At 44.2% G+C, this 27,500-nt stretch overlaps 2 protein-coding genes across 3 annotated transcripts in view; both read left to right on the top strand.

The window, feature by feature from the left end:
- The window catches only part of LOC143289891 (uncharacterized), a 56,429-nt gene that overhangs the window by 11,175 nt on the left and 17,754 nt on the right, over window positions 1-27,500 (top strand). For both annotated transcript variants that reach the window (XR_013056288.1, XM_076599102.1), the window contains exon 2: window positions 20,933-21,125. Coding sequence is in view for 1 of the 2 variants with exons in the window: in XM_076599102.1 (XP_076455217.1) it covers window positions 20,933-21,125 (193 nt within the window). In the remaining variant the exon portion in view is untranslated. The remainder of the gene's footprint in view (window positions 1-20,932; window positions 21,126-27,500) is intronic.
- Window positions 17,832-20,568, top strand: LOC143289393 (uncharacterized). Its single transcript, XM_076598356.1, has 3 exons — window positions 17,832-17,980; window positions 18,750-20,477; window positions 20,555-20,568. Exons 2-3 carry the CDS (start codon window positions 19,388-19,390, stop codon window positions 20,566-20,568), a joined length of 1,104 nt encoding a protein of 367 aa, XP_076454471.1. The 5' UTR covers window positions 17,832-17,980; window positions 18,750-19,387.

Genomic DNA, 27,500 nt, shown 5'->3' with positions numbered 1-27,500 from the left:
AGAGAGAACGCGAACGCGAATGCGAATGTTTTATTCAATTAAGACATAGCACCTGTCTGAGGGGGGAATTACATAATCGTAAAAAAATAACAATCATAGTGTGAGCGCAACTTCTTAACAAATGTAAACAATATCAGTAGCTCAAGGAGGCGTCACTGCGTTCGGTCAAATCCATATACGCTACACCACATCTTCCAAGCAGATGCCTGACCAGCAGCGTAACCCAACAGAAGTAGTACAAACGAAACTTATAAGAGTACACCTTAAGCTGAACTCATATACAACAGCCTTGGTGCTTTGAAGACAAATAAAGCCATGCTACTTGAGATATTTTCACTTCTAGATGCCATAAGTAAATTGAATCTAAAAAGAAGTGAGTTTTAACTCACTCAGTACGGCCAGTCCTCTCTTCTCCTCTACACAGACCCCTCGGATGTCAAGTGGGTGTCTCAATGACTCAACCTTTAGCTTCCGTCGTCAGAATTGTGGTATTCTTTGTCAACATTCACCTCTTCAGTATATGAGCCTTCTGCTTGCAATATTTTGATGATGGTAACTGGGGTGAGACGGTGTTAACGTCGTCTCTTTCGCCGTTCGTATGGAGAGAGTTAATCGTACTGAGAGAGAGAGAGAGAGAGAGAGAGAGAGAGTGGTTCTAATGTTAGGACTTCCACCGGGTCTGTAAACATGCGTGCACGTTAATAAGTGGGTTGTCAAGAAGATGACAGAAAAAATACAGTGGTAGAGAGAGATAAAGGAGAGAGAGAGAGAGAGAGAGAGAGGGGGGGGGGGGGGGGCAAGCAAAACTTGTGACAAGGGAAAGAACACCATTGTATTGATACAGGAAAATGGTCTAGGGACACGGTTATCTCCCTTGCATTATCTGGCGGATGTAACGGCTCGTTCGCGATACAAAGGGTGTGGGTGTGGGTGTGGGCGTGTATGCATGCGTGCGTGCGTGCTCAATATGTGAGTTCTTGTATGTGTGTGTGTTCGTGTGTATGTGTGTTTGTGTGTGTGTGAGCAGGGGTGGTGGTGGTGGTGGTGGTGGGGGGGGGGGGGGGGGGAGGATATTTTGTATGTTTGATGTAATAATAAGGGAAACAACTTTCATACCGACACTTTAACCAGTTTTAGAAAGCAATTCTGTCCCTTCCAATGTTTTCACTGCTCTCGAACTGGAGTATTAATGGATGTGTTTGTGTGCGTGTTTGTGTTAATGTGAAATAGAGAGAGAGAGAGAGAGAGAGAGAGAGAGAGAGAGAGAGAGAGAGAGAGAGAGAGAGAGAGAGAGAGAGAGAGAGAGAGAGAGAGCATGCATATCAAATTGAAAGCTGAAACATCAGACAGCAGATCGCTTCGAAGCCAAAGGTGAGATTGATCACGCGCTAATCACTCTCTGTTAATTGGAGTTGGTGGCTCGACTGGTGTCACTTACACCCCCGCCCCCCTCCCTCCCCCCACTTCCTACCCCCATCCCTCCACCTCACAGTTTGCGCAGACATAAATCTTGAGCTTTTTTTTTCTTTTTTTTTCTCAGTTCCCCCCCGATGTCCATGGTTCTTACTCTAAATTTTGATTGAATGAATAAGTACATAAACGAATGTAGAATTAAACAAAGCAATTAATGAATCAGATAATCAATGAATAAACAGACAAATATAGAACAAGTAAATATACAAACAGAAAATTAGATGGACAGATGAATGAATAAGCAAATAGATAAGTACATGAACGGACGAATCAATGACCCAATTAATCAATCAATCAATCAACAAACACAGGGATGAATAAATGAATGAATCAATACGCGTATAAACAAGTAAGGAAATAAATAAACAAATAAATAAATGCTGCTCTGATCATGTGCGTCATGGCATTTCCCCCGCAAATAAAACTTTAAACATAAAAACAAATCTAATTGGTGAGCATCGCTTTTCCTCATCCCCTCGTAACTAGCGCGCGCGAATAACTGGATTCACCATGTATTAAAGCACGTAAGCAAATCTGGCAGTCTGTCTGTCTATGTCTGTCTGTCTCTTTGTTTCTCTCCCCCCCCCCTTCCCCCCATGTCTCTCTGGCAGTCTATCTGCCTATGTTTTGCCTGTCTGTCTGTCTATCTGTCTGTCTGTCTCTCTCTGTCTCTGTCTCTTTTTCTGGCAGTATGTCTTCCTGCCTGCCTGTCTGTCTCTCTCTGGCATTCTGTCGGCCTCCCTGTCTGTCTGTCAGTCTCTAGCAGTCTGTCTGTCTATTTCTCTCTCTCTCTGGCAGTCTGCCTGCCTGCCTGTCTGCCTGCCTGCCTGCCTGCCTGTCTGTCTCACCACTGACCGTTCAACGATGGAAATGATTTTCTCGATCACTTCCGGAAACTGACAACCATTGACGTCACTTGCCTGGAAATTCCCTGTCATATGTGAACAACAACACACCCACGTACTCACGCACAGACACACATAGGCACACGCACGCACGCACACAGACACAGACACACACACACAGACACAGACACACACACGTACGCGCACGCATAATTACATTTGTCGTGCTTTACATTTTTAATGTGAATAAAATTAAAACATGCACCTTATGACAGCTGGAATACCTGAATACAAAAAAAGAAAAAAAGGATATCTCCATCTTAACCTTCCTGCTTCCAGCCCTTGCCCCCCTCCTACAACCCAACCCCAATTTCCGTCTCAGAGGCTATTCTTAGAGCAGGGGGGCTAATTTGTTCAATGTTTCCGGGAATCGGCACGAACCAGCGTCTGCGTTGTCAGGTAGTTTCCGCTACATGCTGAAACCGACTTCCGCTATCGATCACGTGAATGCGTGTGTGTGTGTGTGTGTGTGTGTGTGTGTGTGTTGTTGTTGTTGTTGTTGTGGCTGAATCTTTGCCATTTGGGAATTTTGCTGCCCTTGCATTTCTTTCGCGTTTGCACGTGTTTTCTAAAACGACAGCAAAGGTAGGGTGAGGACGGGGGAAGGTGGACGGTGGTGGGGAGAGCGGGGGAGGGTGCGGGTGTGGTGTGTTTGTGTGTGTGTGGGGGGGAGGGGCAGGGGGGGGGGGCAGGGGGGGGGGCGGAAGGGGGGCAGGGAGAGAGGGAGGAAGTGTGGTGGGGCTGTGGAGAGAGAGAGAGAGAGAGAGGACTCAGATGGTTTGAAGACATGAGCATCACCAAGTGAAAAACACACTCCCCTCCATCCCTCTCTCCCTCCCCTTTGTGTGTGTGTGTGTGTGTGTGTGTGTCTGTGTCTGTGTCTGCGTGTCTGTCTCAATCTCCCTCTCCCTCTCTCTTCTTCTCTCTAGTCCACTCTCTGCCTGCCTCAATGTGTCTCTCTGTGTGTCTGTCTCTCTCTGTGTCTCTCTCCTCTGTGTGTGTTTGACCTCCTCTCCCTCCCTGTTTCAAGTTCTCTGTCTGTCTCTGTCTCCCTGTCTCTGTGTTTGTCTGTCTCTCCCTCCATCTCTCTCTCCCTCTCCACTGAGTGTCAAGCCACAACGTGATGGCTTTAGTATTACATCAGTAAGGAGACCCGCAGGCATTTGTCATGTCATCACCCCGCCAACGGCAAAACACGTGTCGTTAGAGCTCTGTGAATAGTTAGTTTAGTAATTAACACGAGGTAGGTCCGCACGTAGTGACCCCCTTTTTGTTGTTGACACGCCCGGCACGCACTCAAGTCCCTTAGTTGTTTAGAGAGAGAAAGACGGAGGGAGAGAGGGAGGTCCTCACGCCTTTCCTCCCACTCCGCTCCACTCCACCACCACCAACACCACCACCGCCACCTCCCTCGCCCTATCATCCAACACTTCCCCAGCTGCTCTCTCTCTCTCTCTTGTCTCTCTTCTCTGTTTCTTTCTGTATGTCTGTTTGTCTGTCTCTCTTTTCTCATTCTCTCTCTCTCTTTGCCCCCCCTCACCCCCCCCCTTCTCTCTCTCATCTCCTCTCCTCTCCCCACTTTCTCTGTTTCTGTCTGTCTATCTGTCTGCATCCCCCCTCACCCTGCCCCACCCTCTCAATCTCTCTCATTTTCATTTTGATTCTCTCTGTGTGTCTCTCTCTCTGTCCCTCCCTCTCTCCCTCCGTCTTTCTCTTTCTGTTTCTCTCTCTGTCCCTCCCTCTCTCCCTCCGTCTTTCTCTCTCTCTTTCTCTCTCTCTCTGTCCTCCCTCTCTCCCTCCGTCTTTCTCTCTCTCTTTCTCTCTCTCTCTGTCCCTCCCTCTCTCCCTCCGTCTTTCTCTCTCTCTTTCTCTCTCTCTGTCCCTCCCTCTCTCCCTCCGTCTTTCTCTCTCTCTTTCTCTCTCTCTGTTCCTCCCTCTCTCCCTCCGTCTTTCTCTCTCTCTTTCTCTCTCTCTCTGTCCCTCCCTCTCTCCCTCCGTCTTTCTCTCTCTCTTTCTCTCTCTGTCTCCCTCTCTCCCTCCGTCTTTCTCTCTCTCTCTCTCTCTCTCTCTGTCCCTCCCTCTCTCCCTCCGTCTTTCTCTCTCTCTCTGTCCCTCCCTCTCTCCCTCCGTCTCTCTCTTTCTGTTTCTCTCTTTCTCATTCTCTGCTTCTCTGCCTGTGTCTGTGTCTGTCTGTCTGTCTGTCTGTCTGTCCATCTACCTGTCTATCTCTGCCCCTGAATCTTTTTTTCTGTTGGTGTGTCTCTCTGCCCCTCTTGTTCCTATCTGTTTCTGCTCCTCTGTTTGCCTGTCTTGTCTTGTCTGTCTGTGTCTCTGTCAGCGTCTCTTTCTTCCCTCACCCCCCCCAACAACTCCCATCCCACCCTGCCCCCCCCCCGCCTCCCCCACCCCCCCGTCTCCACACCCCCATGCTTTCCACCCGCCTTTCCTTCCCCACTCATTACCCATTCAGAACTCTTTGTTCCTTTGCTGGTTTATTTATTTATATACTGATTCTTTTCCCCCCCCATACATAAGCCTTTATGATATCATAAGAATAAATGGAAAAAAAAGTGCATATTACGAGTCAAAGTTATTATGTCAGAGTGATAAAAATTCGTATCGAATGGTAAAAAAGTGAAATTTTTGTGTGTGTGTGCATAAAACAAAAGAAAATGAGAAGCAATGAATGAAGGAAGAAGGAATGAAGGAATGAAGAAAAGGTGATTCAGAGAGATAAGAATTCGTATCGAATGGTACAAAGGTGAATTTTGTGTGTGTGTGTGTGTGTGTGTGTGTGTGTGTGTGTGTGTGTGTGTGTGTGTGTGCATAAAAGAAAAGAAAACGAAAAGCAATGAATGGATAAATAAATGAATAAATGAATGAATGGATAAGTAAACAAACAAATCAATAAACCAGTCAATAGATAGATAGATAGATAGATAGATAGATGAATAAATGAGAGAAGTGTATATTTATCGTTCATCCCTCACTATTGCCATTCACACACACACACACACACACACACACACACACACACAGAGGGAGAGAGACAGACAAAAGGTCTGTATCAGCTCTCCTCAAGCGTAAGTAAAGTACTTCTAAGAGGAGTAGGCACTTGCCGCACTGAAAAAATAGTATATGGTTTGTACGTGTTTCTGGTTTGAACTACCCGTGAATGTTTTTGGAGGCAAAACTCCAAAAGGATATATATTTTTTTTTTATTATCTCGTTGACATGTCCGTATTGTGGACGATGGTCAGAGTAAGACATTTTATGGCTTTGACTCATTTCGAATCTCTCTCTCTCTCTTTCTCTCTCGGTGTAGTTACTTGTTTGTTTGTTTGTTTTTGTTTTGTTTTTCTCTCAAGGCCTGACTAAGCGCGTTGGGTTACGTTGCTGGTCAGGCATCTGCTTGGCAGATGTGGTGTAGCGTATATGGATTTGTCCGAACGCAGTGACGCCTCCTTGAGCTACTGAAACTGAAACTTGTTTACGTAATTTTCTTCTTCTATTAATGACTTATCATAATTACTATGTGAATTCACTTATGTTGTCTTTTGTGTACGATACTGATTTCATGTACCCCCTTGACAGAAGGGCTATTGGCTGTTGTCAATAAAAACGTGTCAGTGTCTGTGTCAGTATCTCTCTGTCTCTCTCTGTTTCCCCCTACACACACACACACACACACACACACACACACACACACACACACACACACATATACAGATTTTCAGACTTGGTAAGAAAGACCACAAGGTGTCATTAATACTGAAATTAGATATTCAACTCACATAATTATGAAATAAATATCATATTTGGGTGTCATAAACTGTTCCATGTCAAACTGGCGCGAACAAGGCCTATAGAGATCTATCAACTGGCCACATTTGGCGGCGAACGCAGTACTAAGATGCCTCCAGCCAAGCCCGTCTGTCGTTTGCTCAGCCAACCAGCGCAGTTCCCTGCCTTCAGCCCTGAATTGCCATTTCTTTGGACCAACCACCACGAACTCGACAAGCCTGACAGGTTTATGCTTTGTCTCGCCTTCACGTTCTTCCCACCACCCCACCCCCGACTTTCAAGCATTGATTGTTTCATTTTTGTTTTGCAACGCCGGCTTCCGTTTGCCTTCTTTGCGTCAGTACTGACGTTCGATTCGATCTCGCTGGTGGTCGGTTATTTTTGACTCGTTCCTTTCTTGCGCCCTGATTATCCTGCTTTCCTGTCCTTTTCTCGCTGTGGGGTTCGAAGCGTGGGTTCTGACTTATTCTGCTGTCATTATTATGGCCTGCAGTGCACCCCCACGCGATGGCCGAACCCTTGAGACTCTCTCTGTGTGTGTGTGTGTGTGTGTGTGTGTGGCAGGGGGCCTGTCGACAGTTACTGTTTTTTTTTGTTTTTGTTATATTTGTCTAATCTTGATATATTTTTCAATATTTTTTAGTGTCTGATCATATCATGTATGCATTTGTAACGAGCCTGTGATTGCACAAATGAATTTCCACGTGGATTAATAAGTAATTTTGATTTGATTTGATTTGATTTCAACCCTTGAAACTGGGGTGGTTTTCATCTCTTTAATTCCCACCCACCGTCAGAGTGTCTGGGTTCAACTCCTCTGAGAAACGTATCGTGTGTGTAGGGGGTGGGTGGGAATTGGGGGGTGGGGGTGAGGGAGGCTCAACGAAACAGATCTGCCCGGATGGGGGACGGAGGGGAAACGTTTTCTGTCAAAGAACCAAGACCCCGAGGTGCCTGCACTCAATCTCTCTGAGGATCAGACTCTTGTCTTTGACATCTTATCCAATGGAGGATGAGGTATCGGATTCTGTGTTCAGTCAGGTGTCTCAAGTAGTACTGGGAGAGATCTCGCCGTAGAGTTTCATCTCAGGGACGTCTTCTGAACGTCAGTGAATGAGAAGTACAAGAAAAGCGTCACAGCTGACACCATTTCTCGTTTTGTCTCTCAAGGCATTGTGAAGGCATACTCTCAGGGCCTCGAGAGACACTAATTACTTACTAGAATCTGAGAGTACATGAAGAGCGGGCCATAGCCACTTCCGTGGCCTTTAAAGCACTCTGTGCTTCCTTCGGCATTTTCTGGAGGCAGCCTACTGGCGTTCGATGAATCCCTTCATCAGCATCTGTCTCGTGGATTTCCATTGGACCCAGGGATGATGGTTCCAAGGGGGAATTTCTTCGTCAGTCGCAGCTAACACAGCTGGTACTGTTACAATGGCTTCCCCACGCGAGCCAGTAAGTCTGTGCTTTCCTCTTTTTGCTTTGAATTCTGCATCAGTTTGACATGGTACAGTGTACGACACCAAACTGGGGAATTTATGCTGTGCTCAGTGTTTGGCTAAATATACTTACCATGTCACGCTCAAATGTCCACATATCCTTCCCCGTTCTTCTTGCTGTGGTTGTTCACACTGGGTCTCTTTCGTTGGCCATGGAATGACTGTTCAGCATTGAAGGCAGAGAATTGCACTGACTGGCTGAGCAGATGATTGGCCTGGCAGAGGCATCTTAGTATTGCGTTAGCCTCGACATTAGACCAGCTGATAGGCATAGTTTGCATCAGTTTGACATGGTAAGTTCCATAAGCCGAACAGGGAGTATAATGCAAACCACCCACTTCTTTTGTGTTACACACACACACACACACACACACACACACACACACACACACACACATATCTATCTATCTATCTATCTATCTATCTATATATATATATATATATATATACATATTCATTTTTAAATTCACCTTAACTGTAGACATGATGATTTGTATAGTAGCTCATTTCATCTACAGTGTCATGTATAGTACATTCAATAAGAATCACACAGAAGTCTCAGAAAGCCTTGCTTTTCTTGTCTATCAATGCGCTGTATATGTTCTGTAGTATGGTATGATTTTTTTTGTCCCCACGGTGTTTCCAAGCAGTGTTATTATTTGTACTGTTCAAAGTCTCTTCCGATGGAGCACTGTGGGCCTGGTAGCTACGTTGTTTCAAGAAACAAAGGATAAAACAATATTAATGGCTTTTTTGTCACCCTTTGTCTATGTCTGTATGTCTGTCTGTCTTTGATTTTCTGTCTCTTTCTCTGGTTTGCTACATTCACTCCATTGTATGGGTGAATAACTTCACAGTTAAACCATCCCGAGTTCAGAGTCTCTCTGTCTCTTTCTCTCCCTCTCTTTCTCTGTCTTTCTCTTCATCCCTCTGTCTCTCTCCCTCCCTCCCCCTCTCTCTCTCGTCATCCCTTTGTGTCTCTCTGTCTCTATCTCATTTTTTTTCTCTTCTTTTCCAACATTTTCTGATGTTTTTCATTTATGAAAGGAAGCCGAGAGTACACAGCATTGTCATGTAGTTCCCAACACACGAATGAACCTCCATAGCAAGCATGCACACGCTGCTCACGCCAGAGAACGTGAGTGAGAAAAAAGAAAGAAAGAAAGAAAGAAAGAAAAGAAAGAGAGAAAACAAGACATGCATCAAAGAAAACAAGCAGCCCTAACAGACCACCAACTTTTTAGAAACCAAGTATAATAGAGTTAGTCGACCACATATGTGAAAGACTCATTCATTATTGAGCCATCAACCCCCATTCTCTCTCTGCCTGTGTATGTGTTTGTTTGTCTGTCTGTCAGTCTCTCTCTCTCTCACCGGACAAGTTTTCCACTGTTGTCAATCTAAACCATCCCTGTGTTGTCACGTGTGCGTGTGGGTGGGTGGGTGGGTGAGGGCGTGTGCACCTACGTGCGTGCGTGTGTGTTGACAGAATGCGAAAACTGTGACCGTTTTGTTCTCAGTCTTGTCAACGCATGTGTCTGCGCCATGGTTACCAGTGAATGATTTACACTGAGGTGGGTGGATGGGGGTACGCTGGGCTGGTTTGTGAGTGGTGAGAGGTAGCAGGGAATTCGGGATGGGGGATGGTGATGGAGGGAGGGGGGGTGTGTGTGTGTTGGTTGGCTACAATATTGATATGATTGTCCTCTGGATTGCTGACTTCTCTTTCTTTTTGTCTTTGACTATCTCCCTGTCTGTCTGTCTCTCTGTCTGTCTCCGTATCTCTATCTCTCTGTCATCTATCTGTATATCACCCTTCGTACCTCTGTGTCTTTCTTTCTGTTTGTCTGTCTCTGTGTGTCTGTCTGTCTCTTTCTTTTTTTGTGACTGTCTCCCTGTCTCTGTCCATCTCTCTGTGTGTCTGTCTTTGTATCTCTATCTCTGTCTGTCAGCTAATCTGTATATCACGCTTCGTCCCTCTGTGTCTCTCTTTCTTTCTGTCTGTCTGTCTCTTTTGTTTTTATTTATTCTATCCAATGCAATTTGTGATTAAAATTTGTTTCATCATTATTATTATTATTATGAAATGACGTGTAGAATGCACAGCATTGTCACATCGTCCTTAACATATAAATGCACCTCCATAGCAAGCAAGCACACATACACATGTAAAAGACTCAAGTCTAAACCATCCCTTTTTTATCACGGGTCAAATACCACCAGCGTGTGTGTGTGTGTGTGTGTGTGTGTGTGTGTGTGTGTGCGTGCGTGCGTGCGTGCATGCGTGCATGTGTGTGTGTGTGTGTGTGTGCGCGCACCTACGTGCGTGCATGTGTGTTGACAGAATGCAAAAACTGTAACTGTTTTGTTCTCAGTCTTGTTGACACTCGTGTCCGTGCCATGGTTACCAGTGAATGATTTACACTGGGGTGGGTGGATGGGGGTATGCTGGGCTGGTTTGTGAATGGTGAGAGGTAGCAGGGAATTCGGGATGGGGGATGATGGCGATTGGTTGGGGGGAAGGGGGGGGGGTGTTGGTTGGCTACAATAATGATATCATTGTCCTCTGGATTGCTGACTTCTCTTTCTGTTTGTCTATGACTGTGTCTCTGTCTCCGTCTATCTCTCTGAGTGTCTGTCTTCGTATCTCTAGCTCTGTCTCTGTCATCTATCTGTATATCACCCTTCGTCCCTCTGTGTCTCTCTTTTTTGGTCTATTTCTCTCTCTTTCTGTCTTTTTCTTTTTTTATCTCTCTTCCTTCCAACACATTTTCTGATAGTTGTTTTTATGAAAGAAACGTAGAGTGCATAGCGTTGTAAGGTAGTCCCTGACACACAAAACAGATCTTCATAGCAAGCAGGCACTGGTCAGAGAAAGTGGGAGAGAAAACAAACAAACAAAATGACAAAGAAGGAAGGAATGAAGGAAGGAAGGAAGAAAGAAAGAAAGAAAGAAAGAAAACAAAGATGCACATCAAGCAAAAACAAGCAGCCCCATAGACCAGCATCGTTTCAGAAACAAGGTATAACTGAGTTTATGGACCACCTTTGCAAAGAAGACTCATTCATTATTGAACCGCCCCTCCCCCCACCCTCTTTCTGTCTTTGTGTCTCTGTTCCTCTGTCTCCCTCCCTCTGTGTGTGTGTGTGTCTCTGTCTCCCTCTCTCTGTCCCTCTCTTCCTCGCTTTACCCCCACCTCCCCCGACCACTTCCCCCCCCTGTCTCTCCATCTCCACGTCTCTCTGTGTCCAGCTTGCCAAGTGAACAAGTTTTCCTCTGTTGCCAGTTCTGTTTGAACCAACCCTGTATCGTCACGGGTCAGTCGCTACCTGTGTGTGTGTGTGTGTGTGTGTGTTGCCTTTAATGGAAAAATCGTTTTGTTCTCAGTCTTGTCAACGTGTCTGTCCGCCTTTTTGCGCCATGGTAACCAGTGAATGATTTATTGAATGGTGGTAGTGATGGTGGTGGTGGTGGTTGAATAGACTAGGGCAAGGCTGGTGGTGTGGGTAAGGGGAGCGAGGAGAAGAGGGGGAAGTTTGGGAGGGCGGGAAGGTAAGGGCGTGGGGGAGGGAGGTGCTAGCTGGCCAGTATATCATATGTCTTTCGTCTAGATTGTTGAAATTTCATCTGAGGTCTTTCTGTCTGTCTGGGTCTCTGTTCTGTTTTTGTCTTTCTCTGTCTCCCTCTGCTTATTTCTCTCTCTGTCTTACACACTCTTTCTTTCAGTCCGTCTCTGTATCCTTCCATCTTTCTGTCTCGCACTTTCTGTCTCTCAGTCTTTCTGTCTTGGTCACTATCTCTCCTTCCCATTCTCTCCCCATCTCTCTCCGTCTCTGTCTGTCTGTCTGTCTGTCCTCCTCTCCCTTTCTCTGTCTGTCTGTCTGTCTGTCCCCCTCTCCGTCTCTCTGTCTGTTTGTCTGTCTGTCTTCCGCCCCCTCCCTCATTCTCTCTCTCTCTCTCTCTCGCTCTCCACCTCCAGTCTCTCTGTTTCAGTCTTCCTCTGTCTCTCAACCTCTTGTTTCTCGTTCTCTCTTACTATCTCTGTCTCTCTCTGTATCTGAGTGCTTTCATTTCACGCTTCGGTTGCAAAGGCAATCAAGGCGCAGGGGTGACAGGGAGGAGGAGGTGGAGCAGGAGGAAGCGGAGAGGGAGAGGAGGAGGAGGAGGAGGAGGGAGAGAGAGAGAGAGAGAGAGAGAGAGAGAGAGACAGACAGACAGACAGACAGACAGACAGACAGAAAGATAGAAAGGATGGAGACAGAAGTAGGACACACACACACACACACACATACACACACACACACATACACACAAACACACACGCACGCTTGCATGCATGCACACGCAATTACACACACACACACACACACACACACACACACACACACACACACACAGACGGAACAGGCCATGCAGTCTCAGTTGCCCCCACTCAACCCCCCCCCCCCCATCCCCCCTTCCACTCCCCCTTCCTGTCCATCAATCTCCTCCTCTCCAACCCCACACCCCTCCCTGCACACCACCACTGTCCCGCCCACACCCCCACACCCCTCCCTGCACACCACCACTGTCCCGCCCACACCCCCACACCCCTCCCTGCACACCACCACTTTTTCCCCCACCCCCGCCCCACCGACCGCACGTTTAAACAAAGGGGGAAAGTGCACAGAAAACAAACAAACAAACAAACAAACAAACGAAAAACAACAACAAAAGAAAGGAATAAACCATCAAACTCCAACGTGTTTACTACGTTGCCAGCGACAACAAAACAAAACGATGTCACTTCCCCACTTCACTAACTAGCACAACGAAGGGTGTGTGTGTGTGTGTGTGTCAGTGTAGAGGGTGAGGGTGTGGGAGAGTCCGTGAGGGTTGGGTGAGGGGCGGAGAAGGATGCGAGTGTGGGTGTGGGTGGGGGGATGGGGATGGGGATGGATGGGGATGCAAACCGAAACTCTTCCAGTTCATGCGCACAGACCATGCGCAAGCAAAGCCAGCGGTTGAAAGTAACGGTTGGATGTGTTGGGGTATCTGAAGTGGGTGTTTGTCCTTATGTGGATACGTAAAGCTGTCCTTATGTGGATACGTAAAGCTGTCACATGTTTCAGGCGAAACAAATAATAAGGGGGACGCAAAATTGAAAAATGCACACCAGGTCTGCATGCCTTTCTAAAACGGCTTTATGCGAGGTATAAAATTGAACGGCATAATGCGTATGTAAAAAAAAAGTATCCAGATTTGATGTGCAATGGAACTTTTATAAGCCAATGGTTTCTTTTCCCCAGTAGTTAATACTTGTATTATTGTCAAATGTCCTCTTTATAACCACTTCTTCCTATGGAAAAAAAAGTTGCTGGAGGATGGGTGTGGGGATGGGGTGGGGGGAGAACCTTTGTATAATCATCATGTCAAACTGGTAGCAAGTTACAGCCGTTGCTTTTGTTCTGTTGCCCCCCCCCCCCCCCGCATCTCCCCCTCTCCCCCTTTGTGTGTGTGTGTGTGTGTGTGTGTGTGTGTGTTTTGTTGATGTGTGTATGAAGCTAACGCTGTACTAAGGCACTCGACGAGGAAGGTGGCAGAATGGTTAATACAGAAAGTCAGTGAAGGTCAGGGTTCGAATCCGGCTCTCGCGCCCTTTCTCCCAAGTTTGACAGGAAAATCTGGTCATTCGGATGAGACGATAACCCGAGGTTGCTGTGTGCAGCATGCGCTTTACGCGCAGAAAAAAAAAAATCCCATGGCAACAAAAGTGTCCTGCAGCAGCAAAATTCTGCAGACGAAATCCACTCTGACAGGTACACAAAATGCTATATATGCGCGCACTCAAGGCCTCTGACTAAGCGCGCTGGGTAATTAATGCTGCAGTCAGGCATCTGCCTAGCGGATGTGCTGTAGCGTATGTATGGATTTGTCCGAACGCAATGACAGTCTCCTTGAGAAACGGAAACTGAAAACTGAAGGTAAGACAGCCCTTTCTCCCCACGTCTTACCGTGGTTTCAGCCAATCAGCACAGTCTTCTCTCTTCAACGCTGAAGAACACACTGCATGGATATCTTCTGAAGGAATGTCGGCTGTCACTCAACAGCTGTGCATTTGTTCCAATGAACCCATTTTTTTTTTTTTTTTTTTACTCTTTGACTGCTGCTGAGCACTTCACTCGGCAGTGATAAAGGTTGTCCCCTCACTGTGACGGGCGCAATAGCCGAATGGTTAAAGCGTTGGACTGTCAATCTGAGGGTCCCGGGTTCGAATCACGGTGACGGCGCCTGGTGGGTGAAGGGTGGAGATTTTGCCGATCTCCCAGGTCAACATATGTGCAGACCTGCTAGTGCCTGAACCCCCTTCGTGTGTATATGCAAGCAGAAGATCAAATACGCACGTTAAAGATCCTCTAATCCATGTCAGCGTTCGGTGGGTTATGGAAACAAGAACATACCCAGCATGCACACCCCCGAAAACGGAGTATGGCTGCCTACATGACGGGGTAAAAACGGTCATACACGTAAAAGCCCACTCGTGTGCATACGAGTGAACGTGGGAGTTGCAGCCCACAAACGAAGAAGAAGAAGAAGAAGAAGATGTCCCCTCACTGTGATGTAGATCAGCGTACAGATCAGGATGCCGGTCACCATTCTATATTTGGACTTCTTTACCCTCCTCTTTGGATTGAATTACTTGCTTGCTTGTACTTCAAAAGGTTTTCCACACCGATTTCATTCTCCTCACGGTTTAGCAGTCAAGGTGTTAAACTCCGGTGCAAGATGAAAGTATCAGTAATTATCAAAGATCGTGTAACGTTTGTTGTTATTCCTTAAACAAACAAACAAGCAAAAAACAAACAAACAAACAAACAAACAAAAAAACCACAAACAAAAAACACAAAAAACCCACTTTATTTGTTTATTTAATTCATGCAGTATATCATGTGACGGGATGTGTTGCTGTCAAAATGGATTTTTTGTTGTTGTTGCTGGTTTATTCATATATAGGTGCACCAAAGTTTTAGTCAGGTTTATACTCATTCCATTTCTAAACGCATTGTCTTTTGTGACTGAATATATTGTCAGACTTTATTAATATTTTTATTATTTCATTATATTTTATTTTATTTTGTTGAGAAAAGCTGCACCAATCATTTATATCGAGTTTGTTTTTTGTTTTTTTTTCACACCGAGAACGTTGTCAAATTCACAACCCTACATAAGGACAGGACCCAAGTAGGACCATTTTATATAGACACACACAGGCGTGCTTTTGGAAAGTTTTTTTCTTGTTGGTTTTTTGTTGTTGTTGTTTTTCTTTTTGTTTGTTTCGCCCGGTTGCTATAGCTAATCATCGACCTGTGGTTTTCCCTCGGGGGAAGGAGTAGAGACAGCAGTTGCACATTGAAAGTGATCGATGTAGGCCTCCTGTATTATTTTCATCGGCGTTACAGACAAACACACGTCGCGTTGTTAGATGACAGTGGACGACCAGACCAGTTCTTCTAGTAGTGTGGGCAGATCCAGTGTGAGAGGGTGGTGGTTGTTGTTTTGTAGGGTTTCGGAAAAAAGTCTGTGTTAAAAGAGTGGTGATTTTCGTTTTCGCTCTTTTTTTTTTTACCCCCCACCCCCACCCTCCCTCCCCCTGTGTGGTGATGGTTATAGCATTGGAAAACGTGGAGGACATTTGACGAGAAAGAGGATATACTCAAGAAATCACTTATGCATTTGTTTGTTTATTCCTTTTTTTTTCTATTTATTTATTTATTACTGCTAATCTAGTTTACTGAGCGATAGCTATGTTGAAGAAGTGATATAAATCTTGTAAGATCGTAAGTAACATCGAGAGAACATAACTATTTAGTTAGTTATTTCAGTTGATGTTTCCCTCTACTGAGCAATTGGAATTCGTGTGCGGAAATTAGAAGAAAAGAGTCCGCGAAGAAACGAAAGAATACGACATACCATCCTTCACCTGGATTTTGAAATGAAATGAAATGAAATTAGACAAAATGTTTGGTCAGACTAGCGAGATAATCAGGATGGCAACATTGCGGACGATGACTTCTCAGGCGAACATCTGGAATAGAAAATAGAATTAAATGATAAATACAAATAAAGCAAAATAAAGCAATACAAAATATACAAGACCACACACACACACACACAAACACACACTTTTTTTTAAACACCTCCCACGCCTTCTCTCTCTCTCTCTCTCTCTGACAGTCAATCAAAAGGCAGTAGTGGGGTGATCCGATAGTGCAGAGTAATTTTTATTTTCAGTAACACTCTCTGCGGCTCTCTGGTGCAGTAGAAACAGCCAGGGGCTGGGCATTATCTGCTGACAACAGTTCAATTAACTCCACCTTTTGTGCCAGTAATCGTATCCCCACACTCAAACCACTCCCAAATTCAATCAAGCTACTCATAATGCAACTGGAAAATTTCAGGTCAGAACGTGCAATCATATATTTGCTATTCCAAAAATCGATTTATTATTATTATCGCCTTTCTATTTGATTGTCAGTATTATGACGGTTTTCTTTTTTTTTTGTGCTGACGGTTTAACGGACCGAACTGCCCCTTACTCAGTCTCGCCCCCCCGAGCGTATATTTTGGGGTTCCTACCGAAAAATTACATCTTCAGTCAGTATTTTCGCACCTGTTAGTCTGAAGAAGAAATTGAAATCAAAATTCATGCAAGCAAAGTCATTTTGAGTGGACGGTTGTGGATTTCTGCTAAATCCGTTTAAAAAAAAAAGAAAAAAAAAAGAATCAAGTTTCGAGAGTTCATCTTTAAAGAATGAAAACATTGTGGAAAAAACAAACAAACTACAGCTCAATTTTAGGTTTTTATTTTATCTAAGTTTACAAAAAGCAGGTTTACGAAAAACTAGGTAACGTAACATATTGCTTACACAGACTATACGTCGAAGATCATGTCAGTGCTGGGATTAAGATTAGACTTGGACACACATGTAAATGTGCTGTCATCCATTAAAAACATCAAACAAAAAACATACGATAGTTCAAGGACCATAGGTAAGAAAAAAACCAAACCCACAACAAAAACAAAAAAACAACAAAAAACAACAACAAACAAAAACAAACAAGCATACAAAAAAAAAAAAAAAAAAAAAAAACCCACACAAAAAACCCCCAAAAAAAAACCACCCCCAAACCCGGAAATAAACCCAACTACTCTGAAAAAAGAAGAAGATACATTTTGAAACAAATATGAGCAGCAAATTAGCTTAAGCAAAGTATTAAAAAAGGTTAAAAAATACACACACACAAAAAAAAGAAAAAAAGAAAAAGAACTGAAATAAGATCAAACCTATTACACTAAAAAGAAATGAAGTTAAAAGAGAGAGAGAGAGAGAGAGAGAGAGAGAGAGAGAGAGAGAGAGGAAAAAAAGAGAGAGAAAAAAAAGTGGTAGTGTTACATGTGTGAACGTGTTGTCCGATGGGAAGACGAGTATCATGAATAAATCGATAACACATCAAACAAAACAGAGATTGTGCGGAGACAACAAAGCAGAGGAGTGATGGTAGATCTTGTGTATCTTATCCCGTCGTGAAACTACCATTTTCACCCCTCCCCCATCCCATAACTATATTCACACATTTTTAACCCCCACACACGACACCCCCGCCCCCCATCCCCCTAGTCAATAAAGAGAATGTAAATATCAATGGTGAGGAATCAGTAAGCCACACCGTCCATACGTGTAAAAGACTAGACTAGACTAGACTAGACTAGAAGAGAATAGGAAAGAATACATTTAAATGTCATGAAACCTACTAGACAATGCTGGACTAGACTAGACTAGACTAGACTAGGATAAACTAGAACAGAACAGAACAAAGTAGAAAATCATTCAACGAAAAACATTTTCAGTGTCATGAAACCCTATATTTATTATTAATGGCGTTTCTTTCTTCTTTTTTTTTCTTTTTTTTTGTTTGTTTGCTTGTTTGATTTGCCCAGGGTACAAATCAGAGGTGGGGGAGGGGTTCGTTAGTCAGGGCTGGGACAGCGTTCAGCTGGATACCTCAGCGCCTTGCTTGGTTTCTCACACAGAGTTTCCCACATTGCACAGCGAGTGGGTGATCAAAGTGTAACGTGAAGACTAGGACTGTGTGTAGGGAGAGGTGTCTCGTGCTATTTAAGAAAAAAAAAAGAAAAAAAAAGTACCAGCAAGTTATATGTATTCTGGTCTTCACCGCTGCACTGTTGTAATCCTGTTTGTGTTTTTAATTTTATGTTGATAAAAAAAGTCTTAAGTTGTCGTACGTTGCACTAGCTGGTATGTATGTAACATGACTTCGTCTGTTACTAAACAACAGCAACAACAACAACAAGCACAAAACTATTTGAGAGTTGAATTCTTTAAAAAATGATAGTGTTGTGATGTTGTTGTTGTTTTTTTCTGTGGCAGAGATCGGTGGTGTATTGTGTGTCCAGGTGACACCACCTAATCACACACTATCTTTTTTGGGGATGTAATTTTAAACTTCAACATTCTGCGATCTTCATGAACATGAATTAACCCCATAATAAGCTGGAGAAAGTTGATGTCTAACAGGTCGAAATAGACAGCGTGCAAAATATTTTTCACAGTTTTTTTTCAAACAACATTTGCCTCGAGTAGAGAAAGCTAGGTTTGGATGAACAATGTACAGTATCGTTCATGAACGATCCGCCTGTTGATAAACTACTATGTTGACCGTGTGAAGCATTTCAATAAGAATCATACTAAAATTTCGAATGAATAATTTTGTTCTTATATAATTATAGAAAACAAACGCAAAATCACATTTATATTCATTCAGAGCAAGTCTAAAATCACCAAAATGTGAAAAGACACCTCCAAAAGATTGTAATGAACAACAAAGCGTATGGGTATAAATAGCATAACAATGTGCTAGTAACTTAATATCCGAGGGAACCGTAATGCTATATCGAAGTGCAAAAACTGAAAAAAGAAGAAAAAACCCAAAACAACAACAACAAAACAACAAACAACCAACCCAACCCTAAATGATATCTGAAATAATCCTGAATCTATTTTGCAGAGTGCAGTTCTTAATTACCACACTTTATCTTATATTGCAAAGAATTTTTTTCTCTCTATATTTCTGAAATATGACATTATCATTTAGGCGTGCATTACTAATGTGACACGTTGAGCTCAAACCATTGCAACAACACGAGAACAACGATTTCCATCCGTGGAGGTGATATTTTGTTTATTTTGTTTTTCCTCCGTTTTTTTACTCCTCCATAATAACGCTGCAATCTCTCTCTCGAACTATTAACAATGGCGAAAGGTCAATGAACATTCCTGAACGATTAGGCACGAACGTGTCGATCAATCACACAGTGTCGGATCTCTCACAACGCACAACAGTCGGGGAAAAAGACGGCCAGCTTTCTTTTTATTGCTCTCTCTCTCTCTCTCTCTCTCTCTCGCCTCCCCCTCCCACCCTTGAAACAACAGCGGCATTGTGAGCACCCCTTGGTGCATGCTGTGTAGACTCGTATAACTATGAGGATCCTGCCCTGCACTTGCTGACACACACAGCCTGTCACAGGGTGATCGTGAGACGACCGTATTGTTGGCGGTGACGCGGGGGCCCCCCGTGACAAGTGACAAGTGGACTACAAGTGAAAAAAACCAAAAAACAAAAACAAAAACAAACAAAATAATAAAATGAGCACTAAACAGCCGCCCACCAAAAGCCGCCAACCTCACCCCGGCGGCCCCCCACCACCGTTCACCAAAGGCTCGTCTCCCGACAGGGGGATCACATCCAAACAGTCGCGCTCCGTGCGTGCCAGGTCGCCACAAGCCACCCAAGCAGCCGGGGGCAAACCCAAGAAAAGCATGCAGAAACGCAACAACAACAACAGCAGCAGCAGCAGGAGCACGAGCACGAGCAAAGCCGCTCCCCTAGACTCGGATAACAACCAACAAAACAAAGATGATGGCGAAACAGAAACCCTGGCTCCTAAAAATAATAATGATGAAACCGGAAGCGCGAAAGAAAGACCGGAAACGGAAGCGTCGGATGCGAAATCTCGGCAACCGGATGAGGAGGCAAAAAGCGCTAAAAGCAGTAAGAAACACGGCGGAGAAGAAACTAACGACGTAGACTCCAAGCATAAAGATGGCAGAAAAGACGACAAACACACTGAACGGAACACGAAATCCAAGAACAAAGATAAACAAAGTGAAACAAAAACCAAGAACGAGGATAAACACAGAGAAACAAAATCGAAAACCAAGCTTGAGGATACAGATAAACACAGTGACAAGAAAACATACACCAAGAAGGAAGACAAAGATAAAGATAAACACAGTGACAAGAAAACAGATTCCAAGAAGGAAGACAAAGATAAACACAGTGACAAGAAAACTGATTCCAAGAAGGAAGACAAAGATAAAGATAAACACAGTGACAAGAAAACTGATGCCAAGAAGGAAGACAAAGACAAAGATAAACACAGTGAAAAGAAAACAGATTCCAAGAAGGAAGACAAAGATAAAGATAAACACAGTGAAAAGGTAACAGATTCCAAAAAGGAAGATAACGATAAACACAGTGACAAGAAAACAGATACCAAGAAGGAAGACAAAGATAAAGATAAACACAGTGACAAGAAAACAGATTCCAAGAAGGAAGACAAAGATAAAGATAAACGCAGTGACAAGAAAACAGATTCCAAGAAGGAAGACAAAGATAAAGATAAACACAGTGAAAAGAAAACAGATTCCAAGAAGGAAGATAAAGATAAACACAGTGACAAGAAAACAGATTCCAAGAAGGAAGACAAAGATAAAGATAAACGCAGTGACAAGAAAACAGATTCCAAAAAGGAAGACAAAGATAAACACAGAGAAACAAAAACGAAACCCCAAAACAGAACACCAACAGACACAGACAACAACAACGACAAAGAAGAAGAAGAAGAAGAAGAAGAAGAAGAAGAAGAAGAAGAAGACACACAAGAACAACAAGAACAACAACAACAACAACGCACTCAAAACGAAACGAAGAGTTCACCAAAACAACAAAAAGACGATACCAACAAAGCACAGAAGAACGAAACCACACAGAACACCGAAGACTCGCCCAAACTTGGGAGACGCGAACAAAAGGAGAAGAAGAAGAAGGAGAAGGAGAAGAGGAGAAGAAGCAGCAAGGAAGGAAGAGGAGCCTGGATGAAGACTCCCTGCAGATGTTTCTGTCCTCAGACAACGTCCAGGAGGACTACCACCACAGGACGGGCGTGGGATCGTGGATGGCTCCTGGGCAGCAGTACTCGGACGAGACGAAACGCAAGCAGGAGGAGATCATCCGTCGGATTCTCGAGGAATTCGACTTGGAAGAGACCATGCAGAAGTACAGGAACTCAAACGCCTGCTCAATTCGGAGAGAGGGCAAAAGGTATTATCATTGTCTTTTTATATTTTTTTTAATTATCTTTTTTGTTGTTGAAAAGTAGTAGTAGTAGTAGTAGTAGTAGTAGTAGTAGCAGCAGCAGCAGCAGAAACAGCAGCAGAAACAGCAACAACACTGATTTCAGCAGTAATTGTAATTACCGTGCAAAAGGTATTGTTTCTTCTTTCTTTCTCTTTTTAGTAGTAGTAGTAGTAGTAGTAGTAGTAGTAGTAGTAGTAGTACCAACAGTAGCAACAGCATTAACACCGATATTAATATTTCTAATTACCGGACAAGAGGTATTGCTTTTTCTCTCTTTTCCCTTTTTTAATAGTAGTAGTAGTAGTAGTAGTAGTAGTAGCAGCAGCAGTAATAACAGCATCATCATCAGCAGCAATAGTAGTAGTAATTGTCGTTGTTATGCTGTTGTTAGCAGCAACTGGAGCGAAATTCGTAGGAAGTGTCAACAGCATAAGTCATAGTGGTGTGGTGGTGGTGGTTGTGCTTTTTCATGTTGGCAGTGGTTGTTGAAGGATGTATAGCAGCAGCACCAGTAGTAGTAGTGGTAGTAGTAGTAGTCGTAACAGCAGCAGCAGCAACAGCAGCAATGCCGTTGTTGGCAGTAAAATCAGTAGGAATTGCAGTAAAAGTAATGGTAGTGACGTCAGAAAACATCAGCAGCAATGGCAGTAGTTATGCAGTTGTTGTTGCTTTCCTTTTAGTACTTCTTCTTCCTCCTCTTCTTCTTCTTCCTCCTCCTCTTCCTCGTCCTCCTCCTCCTCCTCTTCTTCTTTTTCCTCCTCTTCTTCTTCTTTTTCCTCCTCCTCTTCTTCTCCATCCTCCTCCTCCTCTTCTTCCTCCTCCTCGTCCTCCTCCTCTTCTTCTTCCTCCTTCTCCTCCTCCTCGTCCTCCTCTTCTTCTTCCTCCTCGTCCTCCTCCTCTTCTTCCTCCTCCTCCTCTTCTTCTTCCTCCTCCTACTCTTCTTTTTTTCCCCTCCTCCTCTTCTTCTTCTTCTTCCTCCTCCTCGTCCTCCTCCTCTTCTTCTTCCTCCTTCTCCTCCCCCTCGTCCTCCTCCTCTTCTTCCTCCTCCTCCTCTTCTTCTTCTTCTTCATCCTCCTCATCCTCTTCTTCTTTTTCCTCCTCCTCCTCTTCTTCATCCTCCTCCTCCTCGTCCTCCTGTTCTTCTTCTTCCTCCCCCTCCTCCTCCTCTTCCTCCTCCTCCTACTCCTCTTCTTCTTCTTCTTTATCTAGGCCTTTGATTGTTCGCTGTCAGATTAGGAAAGTGAAGAGGCAGAGAGAGAGAGAGAGAGAGAGAGAGAGAGAGAGAGAGAGAGAGAGTACAATGATGTCTTTTTTGGAAAGCCAAAAGCACACCACATTTCAAATCACTGCTGCTTGCGCTGCCCACCAGCTGATAATGCAAGGAAATGAGGGAGCGCACGAAGAAAAAGAACCCAGAAATAGAAGAGTAACAGTACTTATTTCTTCCAACGTTCCGACTTATTCCATCTTAATTATTCAACATATTCGTTATTATACATCATCACCATCATCTTTATCCTCCTTCTTCCTAATGACCACAAAGGGAGCAGGACGTCTCAGCAGTAACTACACATTTAATGGTGTATGGGATTGGCTTTTGCTGGTGTATGTGAATGGGGTTAGTTAAATTCTTCATCTTCTTCTCCTCCACCTTCTCCTCCTCCTCCTCCTCCTTCTTCTTGCTTCCTTCCTTTCCGCTGTTGTTGTTGTTATTGTTGTTGCTCTCCTTCTTCTCCTTCTGCTTCTTGATCTCCTCCTCCTCCTTCTCCTTCTCCCTCCTCCTTCTCCTCTTCCTCCTCCTCCTCTCTCCTCCTCCTTCTCCTCTTCCTCCTCCCTCCTCCTCTTCATCCTCCTCCTCTTCCCTCTTCTCCTCCTCCTCTTCCTCCTCCTCCTCCCTCCTTCTCTTCCTCCACCTTCCTCCTCCTCCTCTTCCTCCTCTTCCCTCTTCTCCTCCTCCTTCTTCTCCTCCTCCTCCCTCCCTCCTCCTCCTCTTCCTCCTCCTCCTCCTCTTCCCTCTTCTCCTCCTCCCTCCTCCTCTTCCTCCTCCTCCTCCTCCTCTTCCTCCTTCTCCTTCTCCTCCCTCCTCCTCCTTCTCTTCCTCCTCCTCCCTCCTCCTCCTTCTTCTTCCTTCCTTCGTTTTGTTGCTGATGTTGTTGTTCTTCTTCGTCTTCACCTTCCTCCTCCTCCTCCTTTTGTTGTTGTTTTTTTTTTCTTATTCCTTCCTTCGTTCATTTTGTTGTTGATGTTATTGTTGTCATTGTTCTTCTTCTAAACCTGCTTTGTCTATCTCCTCCTCTTCCCTCTTCTCCGCCTCCCTCCTCCTCTTCCTCCTCCTCCTTCTCCTCCCTCCTCCTCCTCTTCCTCCTTCTCTTCCTCCTCCTCCCTCCTCCTCTTCCTCCTCCTCTTCCTTCTTCTCCTCCTCCCTCCTCCTCTTCCTTCTTCTCCTCCTCCCTCCTCCTCTTCCTCCTCCTCCTTCTCCTCCCTCCTCTTCCTCTTTCTCTTCCTCCTCCTCCCTCCTCCTCCTTCCTTCCTTCGTTTTGTTGCTGATGTTGTTGTTCTTCTTCGTCTTCACCTTCCTCCTCCTCCTCCTTTTGTTGTTGTTGTTCTTATTCTTTCCTTTCTTCATTTTGTTGTTGATGTTATTGTTGTCATTCTAAACCTGCTTTGTCTATCTCTCCCCCTCCCCCTCCTTCTCCTGCTCCTCCGTCTTCGTCTTCCAAAGGAGACGTTTCAGTATCTCATCATATTTGTGTCTTATGATGGCGATGCAATGTAAATAAGAAATGTGTTCGTTTGCCACGTCTGGCTGTGTTCATTTGCCACGTCTGGCCGTGGAATGCATCGCTACAGGACTGAGTACACGCTGTTGGTTACCTGTGTGTGGGAACCACCACGACACAATGCAGCATAGCACAGTACAGCAAAGCACATCACAGCATAACACAACACAGCACTGCACAACACAACACATTACATCACATCATATCACATCACAACACAGTACAGCTCAGCACATTACGTCACATCATATCACATCACATCACATCACAACACATCACATCAGATCACGTCACGTCACGTCACGTCACGTCACCTCACCTCACCTCACATCACATCACATCACATCACAACACAACACAGCTCAGCACATCATGTCACGTCACATCACAGCACAACACAACACATCACATCACATCACATCACGTCACGTTACGTCACAGCACATCACATCACATCACGTCACGTCACGTCACGTCACACCACGACACTCACGTCACGTCACGTCACATCATAACTCAACACATCGCATCGCAACGCATCGCAACGCAACGCAACGCAACGCAACGCACCGCGTCGCGTCGCGTCGCGTCACGTCACATCTTAGCACAGCACAGCACAGCACAGCACAGCACAACACAACACAACACAACACAGCTCAGCACGTCACGTGACGTCACGTCATGTGACGTCACGTCACAACACAACACAGCTCAGAGCATCACGTCACGTCACATCACATCACAGCACAACACAACACATCACAACACAGCACAACACAGCGCAGCAGAACACAACACATCACAACACAGCACAGCACATCACATCACATCACAGCACATTACGGCACAGGACAACAAAACTCATCACACCACATCACATAGCACAGCAAAACAACACAACACAACACAACACAACACAACGGAAAACAGCACAACGCAGCGCAGCGCAGCGCAACGCAACACGACACGACACGACACGACATGACACGACACGACACATTCATCCGACTGGAAATCACATTGTGGATCAGGCAGACATTGTTGACTGTGTGTGTGTGTGTGCGCGCTCCAGTTCAATGGAAAGAAAATACTGGAGTAGAGGGTGATGCTTTTTTTTTTTTTTTTTTTTTTTTTTGTGAAGTTGAAGTGAAAAATGGAGTGAGGTGTTTGGAGGGGGAGAGAGTGGATTGGTGTTGAAGGGAAGAGGGGGGAGGGTAAGGGGGGGAGGGGGCGGGGTGGGGGTGGGGGGTGGGGGGGTTACGCGTTGGGTGGGGTGGAGGGGAGTAAGGGTGGAGGGAGGAAGGATGGAGGATCTAGAAGGAGGAGGGGGGGGGGCGGGTGAGTACCTGAGCATGTGTCGCAGGGATGTGTCTTCTCGAGTTCGTCGTAGGCGGGTGGTGGGTGTTTGTTCAATGGCGGCACTGGTGGGCGACGAGTGTATTCTGACACGTGTTTCTCTGTGTGAAGGTGTGTGTGTGTGTGTGTGTGTGTGTGTGAGTGGGTGGGTGGGTGGGCGGCGGAGGGTGCTGGGGGTGGGGGGTGGGAGGTGGAGGAGAGGTTGGGAGAAAGGGGCGGGGCGGGGAGGGGGAGTGAAATGTGAAGCGCTTTTTACCTGCATTTATGAAACACACACATACACACACAGACAAGCGCACGCACGCACGCACACGCACACACACAAATAACAACAAAACGCGCGCGCGCGCGCACACACACACACACACACACGCAACATACACACACACAGGGAAATAAAACCAACGAGCTTTCTTCTTCTCACTGTTCTTCTCATTAGTTTTTATCAAATCAATGTAATTATATCAATATAAAGTTATTTCGTTTCATTTTTTACTCACTTGTGTAAACAAAGTGGGTCTATGTTTTAACCCGGTGTTCGGTTGTCTGTCTGTGTGTGTGTGTGTGTGTGTCTAACTTTAACATTGACATTTTCTCTGCAAATACTTTGTCAGTTGACACCAAATTAGGTATAAAAATAGGAAAATTTCAGTTCTTTCAGTCATCTTGTTTAAAACAATATTGCACCTCTGGGATGGGCACAAAAAAAGAAAAGAAAAAAAGAAGTCAAATTATATGCAAACTGCATTTACTGTTATATTTTTTTAATTCTCTAAACTGGCACTTTGATCTGATATTCTGACACAACAACAAGAGCAGTCACTGTTATCATTTTTTGTTTAAACACGAACTTCTTTTGCTAAGCATGGAAGTTATATTTATTTTGCAAACGTTTTGGTGCAGATAGTAAAGAAGGGAAATTAATCTGTAATTAATGTTAGGGGACTTAATTTGCTTTAAACTGATCTTTCTCATCTTAAACATTACATTTTGAAATTATACTCAATACATAAAAAGCTTGTGTGTTTTACTGTCAGTGTACAGGGCTTTCACTATGTTCTTTTGCCTAAGTGGTCTTTTTCGGAATATACCAAAATCAGTAGGACGAGTGGACATTATAGATCTATTGGCTGAGCCTTGAAGGTCATGGGCAAAAATCAATTGCGTACACATATTTATAGATATTCAAAGCGCGTGCTCATATTCTTCGCGAACGTGAACGACGCCATTTTGTTTCAAGTTGTTGACCTGCCCGTTCAATCCTGTATTCAATGGACAATACACGATAACATGTGATGGAAAGTTGGAGAAGGAGACCGTTAAATATTTATCCAGAGAAAAATTTGTGAACGCCTCATCACTTACTGGATTATGCCCCAAACTGCCATGAAATATCCACAGAATCAGTCGGAATTCACAGTTAAAAATTGTAAACCATGCGAGTTAATACCCTTGAATTGATGAAACGTAAAAATTTCCAGTCTTGACTTTTCTCAAAATGAAGTCCTTTTCACTTCATTCGACGTTTAGAAATACTTGTACTTGGCCCTACGTGTTATTAGTTTAACAAAACACTAAATTTTCACATTAACTTTAAAACTATAAACTAGAATGAACATAAAAGAGAAATTGAATCGACCGTGTCGTACTACATTCCCGGCGGGTGTAACTAAACTTGTACATCTATCTAGATCTAGAGAAAACGGCTAAATGTTGCAGTGTGATTGCGGCGATAGCCACGTCTCCTTTACCGCGGACTTAAAAATAATTTTTTTTATTGCCCTTAAATATTTTTTGAATGCCCAAGATACACCAGAATAATATGATTTAAACAGCGTTCTCACTGCGAATACCGCAATCGATTTATCACCCTTTAAAAAGGTATGTTCAAATATTAAATTTTAGAACGTCAGTTAAGGAGCCACGATAGTGTAATGGGTAAGACAGCTTCTTCTCACCTGAACACGCGGGGTTCGAATCTGGTTAGGACTTTTCTTTTCTTTCTTTTTCTTTTTTTTTTTTTTTAAACCCGAAGCTTTATAATAACAAATACAGAACACACTTTAACAATTCTATTTAAAAAAAAAGTGTATCACAAGTGAGTCTTGAAGGCCTTGCCTCCCTTGTGCCTTGATGTCTTAACTGATAGAATGAACTGTTGAAGCGTGCCTGCAATGATCAATTCAGATGTAAGATTTTGAAA

Source organism: Babylonia areolata, chromosome 14 (genome assembly GCF_041734735.1).
Source record: "Babylonia areolata isolate BAREFJ2019XMU chromosome 14, ASM4173473v1, whole genome shotgun sequence".
NCBI lineage: Eukaryota > Metazoa > Mollusca > Gastropoda > Neogastropoda > Buccinidae > Babylonia > Babylonia areolata.
Note: the sequence above shows the minus strand (reverse complement) of the source record. Positions and strands in the feature narration are given on the sequence as shown.